This window comes from Micropterus dolomieu, linkage group LG20 (genome assembly GCF_021292245.1).
Source record: "Micropterus dolomieu isolate WLL.071019.BEF.003 ecotype Adirondacks linkage group LG20, ASM2129224v1, whole genome shotgun sequence".
Lineage (NCBI taxonomy): Eukaryota > Metazoa > Chordata > Actinopteri > Centrarchiformes > Centrarchidae > Micropterus > Micropterus dolomieu.
In genome coordinates this window covers 8472125-8490149 of record NC_060169.1, presented here as the reverse complement: position 1 = coordinate 8490149, position 18025 = coordinate 8472125, and the positions used below count along the sequence as shown (strand labels likewise).

General features: G+C 36.7%; 2 protein-coding genes across 12 annotated transcripts in view; both read left to right on the top strand.

The window, feature by feature from the left end:
- Positions 1-18025, top strand: part of neo1a (neogenin 1a) — a 629602-nt gene that overhangs the window by 421175 nt on the left and 190402 nt on the right. The window lies entirely within an intron of this gene.
- On the top strand, positions 1527-17615 carry bbs4 (Bardet-Biedl syndrome 4). Its single transcript, XM_046033351.1, has 16 exons — positions 1527-1631; positions 3494-3536; positions 6909-6988; positions 8581-8644; positions 8887-8998; positions 9233-9305; positions 9764-9817; positions 9907-10034; positions 10753-10807; positions 10953-11021; positions 11228-11380; positions 13050-13221; positions 13446-13515; positions 13621-13765; positions 13861-14065; positions 16706-17615. Exons 1-16 carry the CDS (start codon positions 1572-1574, stop codon positions 16858-16860), a joined length of 1638 nt encoding a protein of 545 aa, XP_045889307.1. The 5' UTR covers positions 1527-1571; the 3' UTR covers positions 16861-17615.

Below are 18025 nucleotides of genomic sequence, written 5' to 3'. Positions count from 1 at the left end.
CAGCAAGAATATTACAGTTAGTATAACGTGGATGAAAATCTGTCTTGAGGTAAATAGCAAGCGATATATGGATTAGGAAACAGACTATCTGAAATATGTATCTGATAGCAGGTGGGAAGTCATGATTTGATGCCCCATGCCTACTGAGTACATTTATTCATGATACACATTTTAGGCACTTGTACTTGAGGATTTCCATTTTATGCCTCTTAATGCTTCTACTCTGTTATATTTTAGAGGCAAATATTGTACTCTTGCTCAAATATATTTATCGGACAGCTATAGTTAATAGTTACTTTTCAAATTATGACAAAAAAACCCATTATTAAAGATTACACTAGTGGTCCCCAACCTTTCTGGGTTATGACTCAATGTGTCTAGTTGGGGCTCCTTGTCACATTTCAGCAGTTCACCAAAGAGGAATATTTCACAGAAAGCAAAAATAGAGAAAAGTCAGTAAAATGACTGCAAACTTGCTTAGTAGAACTTATTTTTTTCTTCTTTATTACTCCAATAATTATATCATGACCCCTCAGATTTATCTTGTGACCCTTTGGGAATCCCAGCCCTCAAATAGGGAACCATTGGACTAAATTACCTAACTGTATATGAAGTTTAAACCAGCTCCACTTGAAACAGCTACTACAGTAAAATGTTTCTTACACATTGATGCATCGGTATTTATAATACATCAGTCATGGGCAGACTGTGGTCACAGGACATTTTATTGCAGAACATGTGCTTCCATAATTTTTTGTTTAATTTTTTTTTTTTAACCTGTCCTGCCCAGCAGCCTGATATGCAGTATGAGGAGCTGGATACCATGTTGTGCCAGATTTTGCACAAGGGAGTTTTATTGTAGTTTTTAATACTTGAAATACATTTTACTGATAAAACCTCTACTCAAGTAGGATTTTGACTGCAGGACTTCCACTTGTAATGGAGTATGTTTACATTACATCATGTATTTGTACTTTTACTAAGTAAATGATCCGAATACTGTTTTAAAATGTAGGATAGCGTTTTGTTGGATTGTGTCACCTACTGTCAGAATTAGACCCTTTGTCTAATCTCAGTGTAGAAAATGCTTACGTTTTATGTTTTACAAACAGGTGAATAAGTGGCTCTTGTTTTCATGTTTTTAAATTCTCTGCACTGATGGCCCACCTGGCTGTGTACAAATTCTATCTCTTTCCGCAATATTAGCAGATACAAGGTAGGTTTATTTGTCACATTACAACAGACTGTAAAGTGAAATTAAGTTTGTAACTCCCTTCTGCTATGTAGCATACAACATACAGTAATACAAAAGCAATCATAAAAATCGTAACAGAAATGAACTATATACAGTGGAGCAGTGCTGAGGATGAATTTGAGTTTAAAAGTCTAATAGCTCGGGGATATTCAAGGATATATTAATCTGTTATCTTACATTTATGAGCATAACTAAACCTAAATATGGCTATTTGATTGGTGGAGGATGTTGAAGGCGGTACGTAACGTACGTAACGTCAGTCTCATAACGTTCATAAAACCAACCAGCCACGCCTCCGCATTCCGCTGATGTATCTATGGCAACAGCTTCTAGTGTTGATCATCCCAAGATGGCGGACGAGGAGCAAACCACGGCGGTGAGTCCAAAACAAAGCTAGTTATCGTTTTCTCACAAACATGCCGCGGGTGAAATTATAGTGTGACACTTAAATAGTAAATGTTACGTTAGGTTTAGGTGTAGCCCTCTTATAACGCTCGTTATTTGAATGTTAGCTGCATGGCTAACGTTAACCGAGTCTAAATCGGAGCTAAGTTGATTATCCTACAGCTAATGGTAACTTGCCTCCTGTCTTTAATCTCACTCATCCAAACTAAACAGCAAACAGCTTCTGTAAGGTAACAGAAACAGCTATAAGGTGACAACAACGGAAATGCGTAGGTAACCTTATAATGCAACCATAGTTAGCATAGGTTTAACTGAACGTTGTTAGATAACGTTAACTGTCCAGCTCTGCAGTCAGTGAAGCTGTCTTTACCACAAATCCCAGTTGTGTTATGGCTATAAAATGTAGCGTTTAGGATTTGATTAAATAGAGAATATCAATACACTGTTGTACCAAAACGTCAGTGGATGCACTCGAAGCAATCCACAAGTTGTAAGAGTCAAATATGTCAAAAATGATGTGAAGCAAAACACACAGTCTGCTTATGAGATGTGAACTATCTAATATTTCTGTTAATGCAATAACACATCAATCTATAAACAATAAAAACATGTGTCTATAAAATAAGTATTCTACAAGATTTCTTAAATAAATATGAATGTGATCTGTTGCCTACTTTGTCTGTTGCTCTTTTTATTTTGTCCTATATTTATTTATTTATTTATTTTATTACAATTCTACATTGATTTTATTACATTTATTTAAATGTTATTGCAGTTACATATTTTAATTGATGCCTGTCCTGCTGCCATGATGAATTTGCAGTCTTGTTGAAAGTGAAGCCATATTATGATATATCTTTTTTCTTTGTGATTGCCTTAATATTAATAGTTTTTTTTAAAGCAATAATTGATCAAAGCATATGGTCACTAATTTGTTAAGCATTCAATCTTTGACACTGCACTTTTTAATGGTGGGAACAAGTAATTAAAGAAAAGACAGTTTGTGGTAGAGGGATGACTTGGTGTCAGTGGGGTGTTTTTTTTCCATTTCAAAAATTTAAATGATCCCGCTGAATCACCAAGCCTAAAGCTTCAAGAGTTTTTGCAGGGCTGTCATACTGGACTACATTTGATAGCACAGGTGTACCTAAAATACTGGGAACTTAGTGTAAGCCTGTCTGCTCACATCTTACAGACGTATACCCCCACTCAATAGTTTATATTATACCTCTCAGGAATTTGACCCTTTAAATGAATCCTAAATCTATAATTATAGGAACATCATAAACAAAGTTTTAGGCAAAAGCTTGCCTTAGAAGAAAAGTATAAAAATTTCCTCTCGTACATTCAGCATCAGTTCCAACACTGCTGAGCACTGGTGAACAGTGATCTTTATATATTGAACTAAATTAGTTTTGAAAAAGGCAGTTTGTGCAGTATGTCACGATAATTAAAATTTATGGACAGACAATGGACAGAGTGATTCTGCTAATGATTTTAAATTCCAAGATCATATCATGTACATGAATAAGTGGTTCTACAACATTTCTTTGTGGTGTATGGAGGTGGGATGGGAGGAACACATAAGTCAGTGCAGAGCAGTTTAGTTTATTGTTTGTTTAACAAGTTAAACTTTAACCTGTATGTCCACACAGCTTTTTAACAGGAAGAAAAGAAAATATTTTTGAGTGTGTCAAATCTATTTAGGTAGGGCCACCGTACATAATGCATACTGCTCATGGGAAACAATGATAGATAGTATCCAGTGTCTTTAGCTATGTAATGCATGGGTTGTATGCTGTTATTTATTTGTTTGTATTTCATATATTTCAGCTCCCAGTTTCTATGGAAGCCAAGAAACGTCGGGCACCTAAAGGTACCACAAGACAGTTGACACTTACAATTCCTTTTATAACACCCATTATTTTGTTACTAATAGAGGACAATTTGTGTTTAACTGGTAAAGGATACTAATAGAGTGAGGTTGGAACTAATCGTCCTGCAGAGGTCACCCTCACCCTTCTCTCCACCAGCCCTAAAAGGAATAAGCTGTGCATGCTGGATGCAGCTGAGCCATGTTCCAGATATTTCTCTGTGTGGAAAATGTTTGTTTATCATTGAGGATATTTTGTCATCATAATTATGGCCTAATGTCCCAATAACCAGTTAAATCTGTTGCTCATGGATTAAGCGTTTTTGTTTATGTTTAATTTTACAGTGTTTTGTAATTATCATCAGCACTGCTAAGGATGCAAGCCCTATGGAAGCTATTACGAACATGCTGTGGTATCTTAATGTATGGTATTGTATTGCCATGCGTTGATCTTTCACATGCCATGCAAGCCCTTACTGTTGTGTAGTTTAATAGGGCTGCACAATGAATTAAAATATGATCAAAATTGCAATGTGGCCAAGTTCAGTATCCAAATCACAGAAGCTGCAATTTTTTGATAGGTAGGTAAAGGTAAAATATGTGACAAAATAAAAAGTACTGAGTGCTGCAGAGATGCTCCGGCCTACAAATCTTGTTTACCAGATGTAAGAAAACATGTTTGTTTGGTACAGACCCAGCAAATGTCACATCATCATGATTTTAATAGTTTTTTCAGGGAAAATAAAATTGTAATGCAAAAATGATCACTTTGTAAATCATATCACAAATCGTAATATCTGTCAAAATAATCGCAATGTGATTTTTTTTTTTTTCTAACATACAGTGCAGTCCTAGTAGTTTGTATAAGTTGAGGAGATAAATCAAAACCCTAAGTATGTTAATGTAAGCTAAAGTGACTGAGTAATGAAGTAATAAAAACAGAAACTAAAGTTTAGATTTGAATTGGTTGATGAAATAGAAGTGTAAAGTACTGTGTACGTGAAGTAGTAAAAACTCCATTAACAAAACAACAAGAGTAATTTGGAATAACCATACAATAGAAGGTAAGCATAGCATAAAAGTGAAATATAAAGCTCTAAGAACATATGCCACACACGCATGGGAATAGACTTCAAATAAAAAAATGCGAACATACAGTAACTTTAAAAATATGAAATGAATTAACGCAATGTTTGAAAGCACCTGCTGCGTTAAAAATAGAATGGCAGTCAGTGCATGAACATAACGCCTTTCACATATAGCATATACAGTGTAAATATAATTGGTGATATAGCATGTGCTATGATTGGATGATGAAATTTCGATGATGAGTTTTTGGTCCAAAGTAATTTCATGAGAAAGAAGTGAACCATCAAAAAATAATCAAATAAAAAGCCATAAATCTTTTAATTGTCTCCATAAGCTACAGAATGCATTCTGTAATTACCATCATGAAATGTAATTAGGCTTATATAATGCACACACAAAATGTATTATGTTACCCACAACAAGTGCATTTTGGTCTTTTATTACATTTTGTGCAATGCTGTTACTCCATTCTTGTGAACACATGAGGTGTTGCAAAGATTTGAGCATGCCCTCAAGAAATACCTAAAAGGAGCTGTTATTATATTTTATTTGAAGCCATGTCACCTGTTTTCAATACACCACGTTTCAGTTTTATAGAACCAAGTGTCAATTTGTTGACATTATTATATAATCTGCCATATTTTGTCTTTTTTCAAGATATTGCCACCTATTTCTGTCAAAACCCTGGGAAGAATATGTGTCTGAGGCTGAATATGAGACTAAATTAATTCCAGTGGTTTTTGAATTTTTTTGTGGTAAAACTTCCAAAATAATTTTCATCGTATTTTTCATTACATTCTCCCCATGTGTCTTTTGATCTCAGCATGCCTCTCCTCTGCTCTTATCCCCTTTTAACAGATGGTTGAAGCACATGGAAGGCAAATCTGTCTTGGCATTAGCCAGATCAAATATAACAATGAGAAAATTCCTCCACGTTTGGGAGGAAGTTTTTCCACAGGACTATATTTAGGAGACGTCATGCTGCGCGGTTCATCCTTGCTCCTTTCTACGCTTCTTTTATACGGTAGTTGCTGGAATACATGTCACACATGTATTCCATCTCTCCTCACCAAATATGGCCTGCTTTGTGAATGTGGAGACTGGAGCACCACAGGGCCACAGCTGAAACCCAGAGACAAGAATATTGCTGTCTCAGCATGAAGAAAGCGGATTAGGGCTCTACAAATAGGGCCATTCCGAATCTTGACGGGGCAAACGTGTGAAGCCCATGCAGTTTCACACTCAGCGATGGAGAGGATTTCTCTGAAGTAGTTGGAAGAGGCTCCAGTTCTAGTGGCAAATCAACAGAGCACTGCTTGAAGTGCTGACAGATAAAAACAGAAGGGAGCCTTAGTGTAATTCACACTGTATTTTTACACAGGCAGTTCATTAATTATATCCCCCAATGTTAGTGGCAGACTCAAATCCTAGCATTTCATTCCACATTCATCCTATTTTTAGCCTCAGAGGAAGGTAGTAGGTGCAAGATAACAGGATTACAAGAATCAAACTCACTGGAATTGGAATTAAGTTTGCTTCCTTGTGAAATGAAATGTTGTACTGCACTGGGAAGACGACTTGGAGCATTGTGGTTGGGTTCTTGAGGTTACCTAACCCTTTTCTAAAGCTGGCTTTGTATTGTGCTGCTCATACCTCCAGCCTCCTTCTTTCCGTTGGTCTCTATACCCTCTCTGTTCTGTCACAAGCACCTGGCTTGCGAGATACATTGTTGCCCTGGCAACAAGGAGAATATCTCAACCTGCGTAGACATTAAAAGAGACTGGGGGAAAAAAAAGAAGTGTTTGTAACGAAAAACTTGCTTACAAGGTGACATTTACAGCGTGCATGGTAAATTGATTATAGTTTAGCCTGGGGTTTTTGGTTGAAGTGTTAACATCTATGTTAACTGTCAGATCAAAGACTTGCTAGTGACTACAGAGGGAGGGTGCTTTCAGGATTATTTATTCAGCTGCCAAATTAAAGAAAGACTGTATGAATTTAATATAGACATAACTCTTAATAGTCTGAGCCATCTGTTTGTAAGTAAAAACCTGCTCTGTGAGTTGACTTAAATTTAGCCTGTGGATTTAGGTTTAAGTGTTACATCTGTGTTAAGTGTCAGAGATCAGAGACTTGCTAATGACTACATAAGGGGGCCACTTTCAGAATTGATCATTCAGCTATCAACTAAATAAGACATCGTCTAAACATTAACAGGAAGTTAGTTTAAAAGTATTCCAGATTTGTTTTAATTTTAGTCTAATCATTTTATTGATTCGTCCTCAGCTCCAGAACTTCCCATTGTGGAGAGAAGAAACTGGCTAATCCACCAGCACTATATCCGCAAAGACTATGATACCTGTAAGGTAAAGTACCTTTGTTGCTCCGGTCTCCCTTTGGGTTAGTCTGTCATTAACCTGTGTCTGTGTTCAGTGTTGGTGTGATTAACCCTTTAAACGTAATGAAGTTAATGAATTCCTGGCATGAGCAGGGTTCTGTCTAACACTGTACTTTATTATGGCCCAATTCACTGCATTGACCTGTGTATTCCCACATGAAACCAGTAGGTACTCTGAATAGATGCCTATACTGGTAAGATATTGGAATACTTCTCACTTCCTCTAAGAAGATCCTATTTTGTAAGATCATATTGAGCTACACTCCTCATTCTTAGGGCCCTATTTTAAGTGCTCCAGCACAATGACAGTGGTAGGTCCTGGACGCACGGGCTGTTTGGGCGTCTCTAAGCTACCTGCTATTTTGGTTCATGTATGTGCACAAGGGCAAAGTGCAAAATAGCTGGGTGAAGCGGAATATAGATCAGAGTTTGGTGATTAATAAATACACTGTCAGCCAGTCACCTCACTGGTGCCATCGCTCTTACAACTGAGCCAATCACAGTGAAGCATGACATAGCTCAACAAATAAAGACTCTGCATCTTCAGGAAATCACATTGTTGTCTGGCTGGAGCAGAGTGGCACAATGTGAACACACAGATGGTGTGGGAGTTTTTTAACAGACAATTAGTACAATGATGATAGAAACAAATAATAAAAACTAGTTTGATGAATCGCTCACATCAAACCGAACCTATTTCAGTTTTAATTCTACTGTGTTTCACATTTCAAATGGTTATAATCATATCTTTAAATGTGACAGAACAGGGTTTGCTTTGTAATGCATTTAAAGAATAAAACATGGGCTGCTGAATTTTTTTTTTTTTTTAAGTTGGAAAGGAGGCTTTGACCCACAGGATTAATGAGCTTCGGTAATCCAATGTCTCCTGCATAAAAGGGCAGAATACGGAGTTATAACTAACCTGCATGATGTGTATAGAGGTGTGGGATTTAATGAACTGAAGGAGAACCTTTTCAAATGGTCTAAACTGCATGTGGACAACAGATACTGTAAGAATCAATCACATTAATTTATGGATGAATGCAAACTGATTTACCAACATTCCTTCTTTAACCACATTAAGCATTATTTAATTTGAAGCATTATTCTGTTATTTCTGTGCATTTGCTCTAAGTGTTCAGTTTGATCTTGTTGACAAAATCATCTGGCAGCAGATGCAGACACAGATGTGGTTCTGAGATGTCTATTCTCACATTTTCCATCAACAACAATACCAACAACTGGATTTGGGCTGCTTCATTTGAAAGAGCACTTTGTGTTGGGAAAAGTATATTTCAAAGTCAGGAAAATATCAGACTGTCAGAGAACTGCTTGCACTCTCAGTCTGTTATGATGCAGATGTAATAACAGGGTATGATACTCTTGTTTATCTATTAAATCTTGGTTGGGAGGGCAATTGTGTGGTTAGCATTCAGCACCTGAAATGTTTTGTTTCTTTAGGTTTTGTTTTTTCAAGCATGGTAGCCATACATTTGAGCAGTATTCCTATTCATACATGTTGTCAGTTGTAGAAATGTTTCCCATTCTGTGTCAATGTAGGCAATCATCAAAGAACAACTGCAGGAGACAAATGGAATGTGTGAATATGCCATATATGTTCAAGGTGAGCCTTTTATAGTAACCTTTCTCTCTTACACATGTAACATGTATTGTGTTAATTAATAGTTACATCAAATGACAGCTCTGTGGTAGTCCATGCCCAGGCTCCCGAATTCATCATTTAGTTCTCCAAAATCAGCTCTTTGGACCCCATGTTGTGCCTTTGATATTTAATGTGGGTTTTTTTTTACTTTCTCATGTAGATGAAGATCCTCTCTCTTTTTGTGTCTTTATTTCTTGCCACAGCACTAATCTTGCGTCTTGAGGGCAAGATCCAACAGTCACTGGAGCTGTTTCAGAGCTGTGCCATCCTTAATCCCAGCAGTGCTGACAATCTCAAGCAAGTGGCCAGATCACTGTGAGTATTCTGCCCTCAAACCTGGGGTGCATCAAACCTTCTCCATTAACTAATAAGACAGACATAGGAAAGAAATACAGTGATAACAGCAGGCCAGGTTATTGCCAGAATTTATAATTAATCCACCCCTAGTTACTATTTTTCACTGTTGCAGGATTGTAAGAATAACTATACAGCATGCAGTGATCAAGATTGATGAATTTCTCATATGGATTAATGTTGTTTATCCCGTAGATTTCTCCTGGGAAAGCACAAAGCAGCTATTGAATTCTATCATGAAGCTGCAAGGCTCAACGAGAAAGACTGGGTAAAAGAAAATAAACACTGTAGTTCTGCTTTGTCTTCAAGTTTATAAGGGACAGTGTTTAGTGGGCCTGGCATCTTTCACTCTAAATCCATAGCATGAAGTACTCCCAACAAATGTCTTCGTATTTAGAATGAGAAATGGCCAGCATGCAACAATTTATCAAAAACAACTTTGTGCACTTCCAAACTCATCCAGGGCTGTTTTACAATGAAGCCTATAAAAAATTGAATTAAACTGGCCAGACAAGACCATTAATCACTCACACGTATGTTTTGGAAATTTAAACTGTCCCCTCTTACACTACTTTGAATAATACTATAGGATTTGTATTCCACAGAGCTTGTGTATTAAATAACTTTTTGGAACTATTTGGAAATTGAATTTAGCTCAGCCTTTATCTATCCCTGTTCAATTAAGCATGCACGCCTCAAGTATAATTTGACATTTTCTCACCCCAGGAGATCAGTCATAATCTGGGGTTGTGCTATTTCTTCATCAAAGACTTCAAAAATGTGAGTATGCTGATTTTACCAGCACTATACAGTACAAATTGTTCTCATTCCTCTGTGATTTGATCATTTTAATCTTCTGTCTCTATCAGGCTGAAGAGCATCTAAACATAGCTCTCCAGATAAATAAACACGACAAGACTTTCATGATGCTTGGGAAGGTTCATTTGCTGGCTGGAGAAACCGACAAGGCTATCGAAGTGTACAAGAGAGCAGTGGAGTAAGTAAAGTTCAGAAGTGGACAGTGTTAAAAAGCAACAACAATATGAGTATGTCATTCAACTCAAATAATAAGGGAATCATAACTATTAATAATTACACAACCTCAACATGACACTTTCCTTCATGATGACATTCCCTCGAGACACTAATAAACATGCTGTTTCAGAGGCGGTTGTTTACTTCCAAAGGGTTCTTGATTTATCTGATGTCTTTCGTTCTGTGGAGCTCATTTAAATAAGAGGTCCTCATTCAATCTTACACAAAGATCCAGCTTTGCCACATTTGGACCAGGGGCCCTTACATTTTGTTCATTTCCACTTTTATTCACATGTTGAATATTTAAACATTAGGCCTTGCCGTAAATAAGGAAATGACATCATTTTCTGTAATAGAGCTCATTATGGCTACCTCCTGTTGGGGTTAAATGAATTAATCAAGTGCCCCAATACTGGTGTTGCTTTTAATGAGACGTACCACTGTGAATCTTATTTTAATGCCGATCTGCCTCTTCTCTACAATTTTCTTTGAGCCACATCGTCTCCCCACAGGTCATAATTAATACTCCACAATTATGCTGAATCAAACCCTGATTGAATAATCAGCAGATTTCATGAATATCAACTATGTTTTCTTAAGATTAAGTGCAGGCATTAAATGTAATTACAGGCATAGATAAAGTGACATTTTTCATTCGACTTGTCTCATTCTTAATTCAGATTCTCTCCGGAGAACACTGAACTCTTGACTACTCTTGGCCTGCTGTTTTTAGAGGTATGTGGGTTTTTTAAAATAACCTTTTTGGTGATATTATATGGACACAAGTGATGAGCACACATAACTGTGACAGTTATTGTAGGTGTCAGAAACAACTAAAAATAAGTAGATGTATAATTTTCTGTGTCCATTTTTTTACCAGCTTGGAAAATACCAAAAAGCTTTTGAGCACCTTGGAAATGCCCTCACTTTTGACCCCAACAATTATAAGGTGAGTATTTGAGCAGACATTTTGCTTTGGTTTACACTTAGTTTGATACTAAGCTAGCCAAGGACATTGTATTGGACTTGCTTTTAAAGTAGTTCAGACAAAATAAAAGGTTCTCCGTCAGGTGGTACAGTCCGTCTTTCATCATGTGCAGTTTCAAAGGGAACATCTTCCTCTAATACCGCTCTAATCATTGTTTTTATTCCCAGGCCATCCTGGCTGCAGGCAGCATGATGCAGACCCATGGTGACTTTGATGTGGCTATGAACAAGTACCGAGTGGCAGCATGTGCTGTGCCTGAGAGCCCTCCTCTCTGGAATAACATTGGCATGTGCTTCTTTGGAAAAAAGAAATATGTAGCTGTGAGTATTTCTGTTATACTGTACTTCTTGTCTTTGTCAATTTAGGACTCAATGAAGGTAGTACTATTCAGTTATTCTTATTTGTTCCTTAAAATATGACAGTTACCATTAGTTTTACATTTTGTATATAAATACCCGCGGCAACATTTACTGTTACAGTTTTGAGGTACTTTACTTGAGTATTTCCATTTTATGCTACTTTATACTTACTACTTACTTACATTAACTAGCTGGCTTAACAGTTGCCTTTTTGAAATTCTTATTCATCTTTGGCGTTTTATAGCGGTTGGCATTACCGCCACCTACTGGATTAAACAGTGCAAAATATTTACAGTATTCAACCAAAATGATTCCATTCACAACTATGTAAAGTCTGTCTAGTTATTTTTAAGTTTTTTAATCAGTTTTTGTGTCTTTAGTAGCAATCTCAGGACCCCCATGGGACCATGTTCCAGGGGGGTTAAGAACCACTGTATTAAATCATTGGTTTACAAACCTTTGGGCTTGTGTCTACTTTGGGCCCTTGAAATGTTTCAGATGTCAGAGTTTTAGCACTTCCACCAAAGAGACATTTCCTCTCTAAACCTCTTAGATGGTAATTAATTAAGAGTTCTTTGTTTGGGACAGATCCTTGCAAAATCACACCATAATTCATTTTAATAGGTATCTCAATAAAAATGAGAATAATTATGTAAAAATTATCATTCCCCCTAGTATCACTTATCACAATAACAATAATCATAATAAGATTCAAAATAGTTGTGACTCACTCCCTAGATTGGGAACCACTGGACTAGCCTACCTAACTGCATTCAATCCAATTTCAATAAAATTTTATTTACATAGCGCCAATTCATGACAGAAGTTATAATAATAATAAATTGAATTTGTATAGCGGTTTTCACAAACTCAAAGTCGCTTTACAGAGCAGATAAAGAAACATGACAAAAAAAAAAAAAATCTCACTGCACTTTTCATAGAGTAGGTCTAGATGATACTCTCTGAATATAAAGTTGTATATAAAGCTCTACCTTGACCAGCTACAAAAGTAAAATACTGCTTACACATTAATGCATTAGTAGTCTAAAATGTTACTTTATATGTGTATACTTTATATATGTAAAAAGTTTGTATAATTATCAGTCACATTGTACTGCAGAACAAGTACTTTAAGTACATTTTGTTACATTTTGGGCCTTTGATCATTTTGTGATAGTAACACAGCAAACACAGCTCAGGCATTTTACGCTGCATTTTTGTAAGTTAGCCTTCAATGTATACTATACAATAAAATATGCTATAAACTATGCTTGCTTTTAGTTCAGTTACTTCAATCAACTGCAAACCATTTAACCTTAAATTACTGTTTTCTTCCACGAAAACTCAGTTTGTACAACTTCTAATCGTCAATGGATTCTCTATGCCGTTCTGTGTCTGACTTCCGGCCTGGTTCATCTGCTCTGTGCTGCTTGATGCGGCTTCCATCAAAAATAGACTTCAATAAAAATAAAAAAATCGCAAACCGAATCCTAATCACAATATCTGGCAGAAACATCGCAATTAGAATTTTTCCCCAAATCGTTCAGCCCTAGATCAGACAATATAAGATACTTGCGTAACGGTCTTGTCAGCTGTTGACTTCTCTTTCCCAAATTAATTTCTTCCACAGGCCATCAGCTGCCTAAAGCGGGCCCACTACTTGTCTCCTTTTGACTGGAAAGTGTTGTACAACCTAGGTCTGGTACACCTGACCATGCAGCAGTATGCCTCTGCCTTCCACTTCCTCAGCGCCGCCATCAACCTGAACCCACGTATGGGGGAACTCTACATGTTGCTGGCAGGTACTGAGTCAGACACAAATAGTTTGTTATTGGTTTTATGCCTTTAAAGAGTAAATTGATGATTTGTGGCAACAATTATTGGGTGTTTATCAGTTTTTGTTAAGTACATACCGCATACAACAAACTGAACATGCTGAATCATTTGACATTCATAACTAAAGTGCCATGCTGAACAGTTGTTCCTCCTACATTTGACAATATTTCACTGTACTCATTCTTAACAGTGGCTCTGACCAACTTGGAGGATGTAGAGAATGCCACCAGAGCGTATGAACAAGCTGTGACAATGGACGAGTGAGTCTCTTTTTCACCTTCTACCTTAAATGTTCTGTCTGAATTTAATCTGTAGCTTAATCATTTAATATTTTCTTTTTTTCCATTGTGATCAATTTCCTACAGATCTAATCCTCTGGTCAACCTGAACTTTGCGATCTTCCTCTATAATCATGGTGAAAAGAAGGGAGCTCTGGATCAGTATCAGGAGATGGAGAGGAAAGTCAACCTACTTCGAGACAGCAGTAACAACTTTGAATTTGATCCTGAGGTACTTTAGATCCTGTTTATGTTGATGTCTCAAAGTCAATGGTTGAAGCCCTTATTTAAATTATTTTTAAGCCTTTGCCTACTTGTCACTAACAGCTAATGGACATGGCTCAGAAGATGGGAGCTGCCCTGCAGGTGACAGAGAGTCTGGTGTGGACTAAACCAGGCAAGGACTCCAAATCAAAAACAAACTCCGCAGCAACCACCAAAACCCCTGGTGCTCCCCTTGGTACTAACCAGGCTCTGGGACAAGCCATGTCTTCTGCTGCAAGCTACAACAAGAACATCCAGCTACCAACAGGTACAATCTACCAGTGTGAGTTGTAGAAAGAGGGCTATACAGTGTGAGTATTTCACTTGCATATACACCTAAAAATATATGTATGAAATGAACAAATGATTTACGAGTGTGAGTAAACACTATTTACTACTATATACTACTGTTTTGTTGAAAAATGTTAAACCTTTCATAAAGCCAATGTCACTTTTTTGAACCGACCAGTCACAGCCTGGATGGGGCGGGATTTTAAAAGAAGGTTAATGTGCTACAGCAAACATTCGCAAAAGGTTGAACTCATTGTTATGAATGGCTGGTGACAAGTTAGTACTTAAGATTAGAGAACAAACACTAATGCAGAACATTTTTCATGCAACTCAAGGATTTAATAAATTAAAACAACCCACAAAAAATAATGTTAAAATAAGACTTTATTTAATGTTATAATATGATACTAATATGCAAAATTATATTAGTTACTCATTTAGGTTGTGGATAGTGCCTCTGCAGTGGGCAGGTGTAGATTCAGCCAGAGCCAGGATGCCATTGTGCTCCTTCTAGCCACCTCCTGAGAGCAACATGTTCCTTATTGTTCCATTTCACATCTGTTTTATGAAAGTTATTGTTATAAATATTGTAATTGGTATTCTTGTTTACATCAAATGTGGTGTGGGTTGTGTGGGTGGTGCTGATGAATCGTGTATGTGTCTCTGGTTCAAAAGTCCCACATTGCACATCTGTAATGTGCTAATCTCTTTACACAGTTTACTGTGATGAGTGCTTTTAAAGGCTGTTTTCAATGTGTCAAGTTTTCAAAAAATCTGTTTCAATGTTTTAAAAAGCTTTGTTGATATTTTAAGTGTTTTCCACTTTTATAGTCCTCCACTGGTTTTACATATGTAATTACACACGCAGTATTAATATGTATGTAATCAATTGCTTGTTAATAATATCTGTGTTGTTAGGATTTCTTTTCTATTTTGCCTCTAAATATCAAAAAATCATGTGTTAAACTGTCACTGCAGGTGGTGACACATTTCACAGCCTTCTTCTCTCTCCATTAAACCAAAGCCCAATTTTTCATTTTAATGCAATTTAAAAACATCTCTTCCATGTGTGTTCACAGCCTCTTGCCTGCACTACAGTAGCAGAGTGAATATATGGGCTATGGCAAAATGGATTGTGTGATATTTTTTTTTTTATTTATTTATTTTTTTTAAAGCAGCTAACCTCTAGCTAGTATATATTCATAGCAACAAAAGAGTCAGTCAGTGTGGAGAAATGATGCACAGGTAAGGCAATAAATTCAAGGCTACTCTGAAATGATCGTTGAAGCTTACTCAACTCAAAAGTAAGTGGACTGTATTGCTTTTCTTCACAAAAGCCTGTGGGCTGTGTTTTCTACCACTTCTCTTAGCTGTTACAAAAAACACCATAACAATGCATCCATGTTCATTTATAGACATTTTACATAATTACACAGATCTGGATATATCTGCTTTTTAACTATCTGCAACCAGTGTTTAATAACCATCTTGTGAATATAAAAATATAGCCTGTAAATATACTAGACAGCTAATACAATATTAAGCAGTATTATCATGAAGTCACTGCTAGAGATCCTGGCTATTTAAAGTGGAGGTTGTATGTATTTGATTTGATTTGTGTCAGGTTAGGATGTATCTATCATAGGCAGGGACCTGACTTGTATCTTGACACTGTCAAACACTAAAGAAATCTTACTTAAACTTGGTTTGGATTTATACTGCCATGTTTGTTTAACAGGCGTTTAGTAGTCTCCTACATCTCACGCGTCTGTGTTACAAAACTGTTTAGTCATGGGCTGAGTTTTGTTGTTAAGGTTATAAATGTGCTGTTAAAGCATCAAACTGGTACTGCAAAAACTTTTTAATGTGATGAAATTGCTGTGGGATGTCACAACTGGAAAATCGAATTATATGCAGTATCTAACTTTTCTAAATGTATGGCCACCGTTCAACGGTGGCCATCCGTTCAACAAAATTATGTGCTGGTGGTGGTTTTGATGTGGGTAATGAATAAATATTTTGCTGAGCAATCGTGTCGCTACAGTTTAGGTCTGGTAGTGTATGAAACAAGGTATTGGTTCATATTAGAATAATTATATAATTTAATAATAGTGTTTCTTTTGGCCCCTATTGGGATCTAATGGTGCACATCTGCGCAATTAATGTTGAACAGAGGTAAACTCTGACCTGCAAGTTTGCTGTAGCCAGCTTGAGAAACGCATACTTAAATTTGTCCTCTGTGTGGGCTTTAATTGGAGTGAATGGGAGCCAGAGCAAATATTCAAATTAAATCAGAATCTGAAATTGTTTCTGTTCTACTGGATATGATATAGACGTGTCAATGGCCGGTGTGCGGACATCAATACCACAAGCCAATTGCATTTCAAGTTTTTGAATAATGCTACGGATATTAATGTTCATTTTAGATTAAACTTTGTCATTATGCAGGTGCAGGGCTACAGGTACAGAGCTAATGAAATGCAGTAATATTAGATTAGATTCAACTTCAGTGATACCCAACACAACCTGTTTCATTTGTGTAGATTATTGGGAACTGAAATAACTTTTCTGAGCAACCTTAAAGTGGCATTAACTCTTATGCTTTTGTTATTTTCAGGAGTTTCCAAAGGCCCCTCCATGCCCCTCGAGCCAGAACCTGACGTGGAGAATGCCCCCAGCCCACCCACTGATCCTCCAGGCTCCCCAGAATATCCAGAGTCAGACAAGCCCAAACCCAAAACCTCCAAGAGGAAATCTAAGGTGGAGGAATGAATTAGCTTGGTGGCCATCATTTATTTGACATCTTTGTCTTAACATCACTCACATGTTATGGAGCCAAATTAAGGTTCTTAAACAGCAACCAAGCTATTTGTGGTTTTCTAGCTGATTGTAGTTAGAAACGAAGCTTTGAGTTATAGGCTTCTGGTTTAGGTACATGTTGCACAGACATTTCATGTCCTACACAATAATTGACTTTACTCTAAAGGCAACTCCAATGTCAACGTTTGTCATACCATTTATTTCAGGAATATTGAATGTCAGTGCATCACATTTTAAACCAAAATTCTGAGATAATCAAGTGTTTCATGTAACTCTACGTAGATGTGGCAGGTTTGGCTCACATGTTAAAACCAGATCCAATGGATGTTGCAGTTTAAGATTCTCTATTCGACAAAATGGTAATATGGTTATTTGTGCAGTTGCAGGTGTTAATATTCAGATGAGCTAAGCAATAAGGTTAAATGGTGAGTTTTCCTTGTGTTGACATTTCTAATGAAGCTGTCAGTCCCTCAGCTGTCGGGCGTCCCCACAGCTGTTACCAATGTTAAGGAAATGCGCGACAATCACTGTTAAAATCAGAGTACAGAAAGGAATGTTTTTGAATAGTTACAGGATTTTGCTTGTTTGTATGATAGGTCTCTATTTGAGGGTTGAGTGTAAATAGTGATACATGCTTTTATATGTGGATAAATGTTTTGTTTATAGAGAGTCATGTATTTAATATTAAATAAGATACTTTAAAGAAAGTAGCTGTTTTGCTTCTTTTATTAAGTCCAATTTGTGTGTTGTTTTATACTGCGTTTTCTAATATTAAGTTCATTCAGCTCAGCAGACATCGCCAACAGGGGACAGTATTGTTTAAGAGCTTTCAAAGTCCATCCATTATCTAATACACAATCCATGTTCTGAACAAGAAGACTAACTTACAGATAAATACATTTCTATCCTCCACAACTGTCAGCATAGTTATTCTTGGGTGGAGGTGGATTATCTGTTTCAAAAATGTATTTTCATTTTATATTGTTGGTGTGTGGTTATGATTGAGGAACTCACCAAGCCAAATACTCAGTAATGGTGAACATCCATGGAATCAGTGGGGGGAGAAACGTATGAACAAGGAATAAAATGTTATTTAAGATAGGGCCTAATAAATTAC

Coding starts and splice junctions, on each gene's coding strand:
- bbs4 (XM_046033351.1), top strand. CDS start 1,572: ATGGCAACAGCTTCTAGTGTTGATCATCCCAAGATGGCGGACGAGGAG. Junction 10,035..10,752: donor GTGTACAAGAGAGCAGTGGA/GTAAGTAAAGTT, acceptor TTCTTAATTCAG/ATTCTCTCCGGAGAACACTG. Junction 11,381..13,049: donor GAAAAAAGAAATATGTAGCT/GTGAGTATTTCT, acceptor TTTCTTCCACAG/GCCATCAGCTGCCTAAAGCG.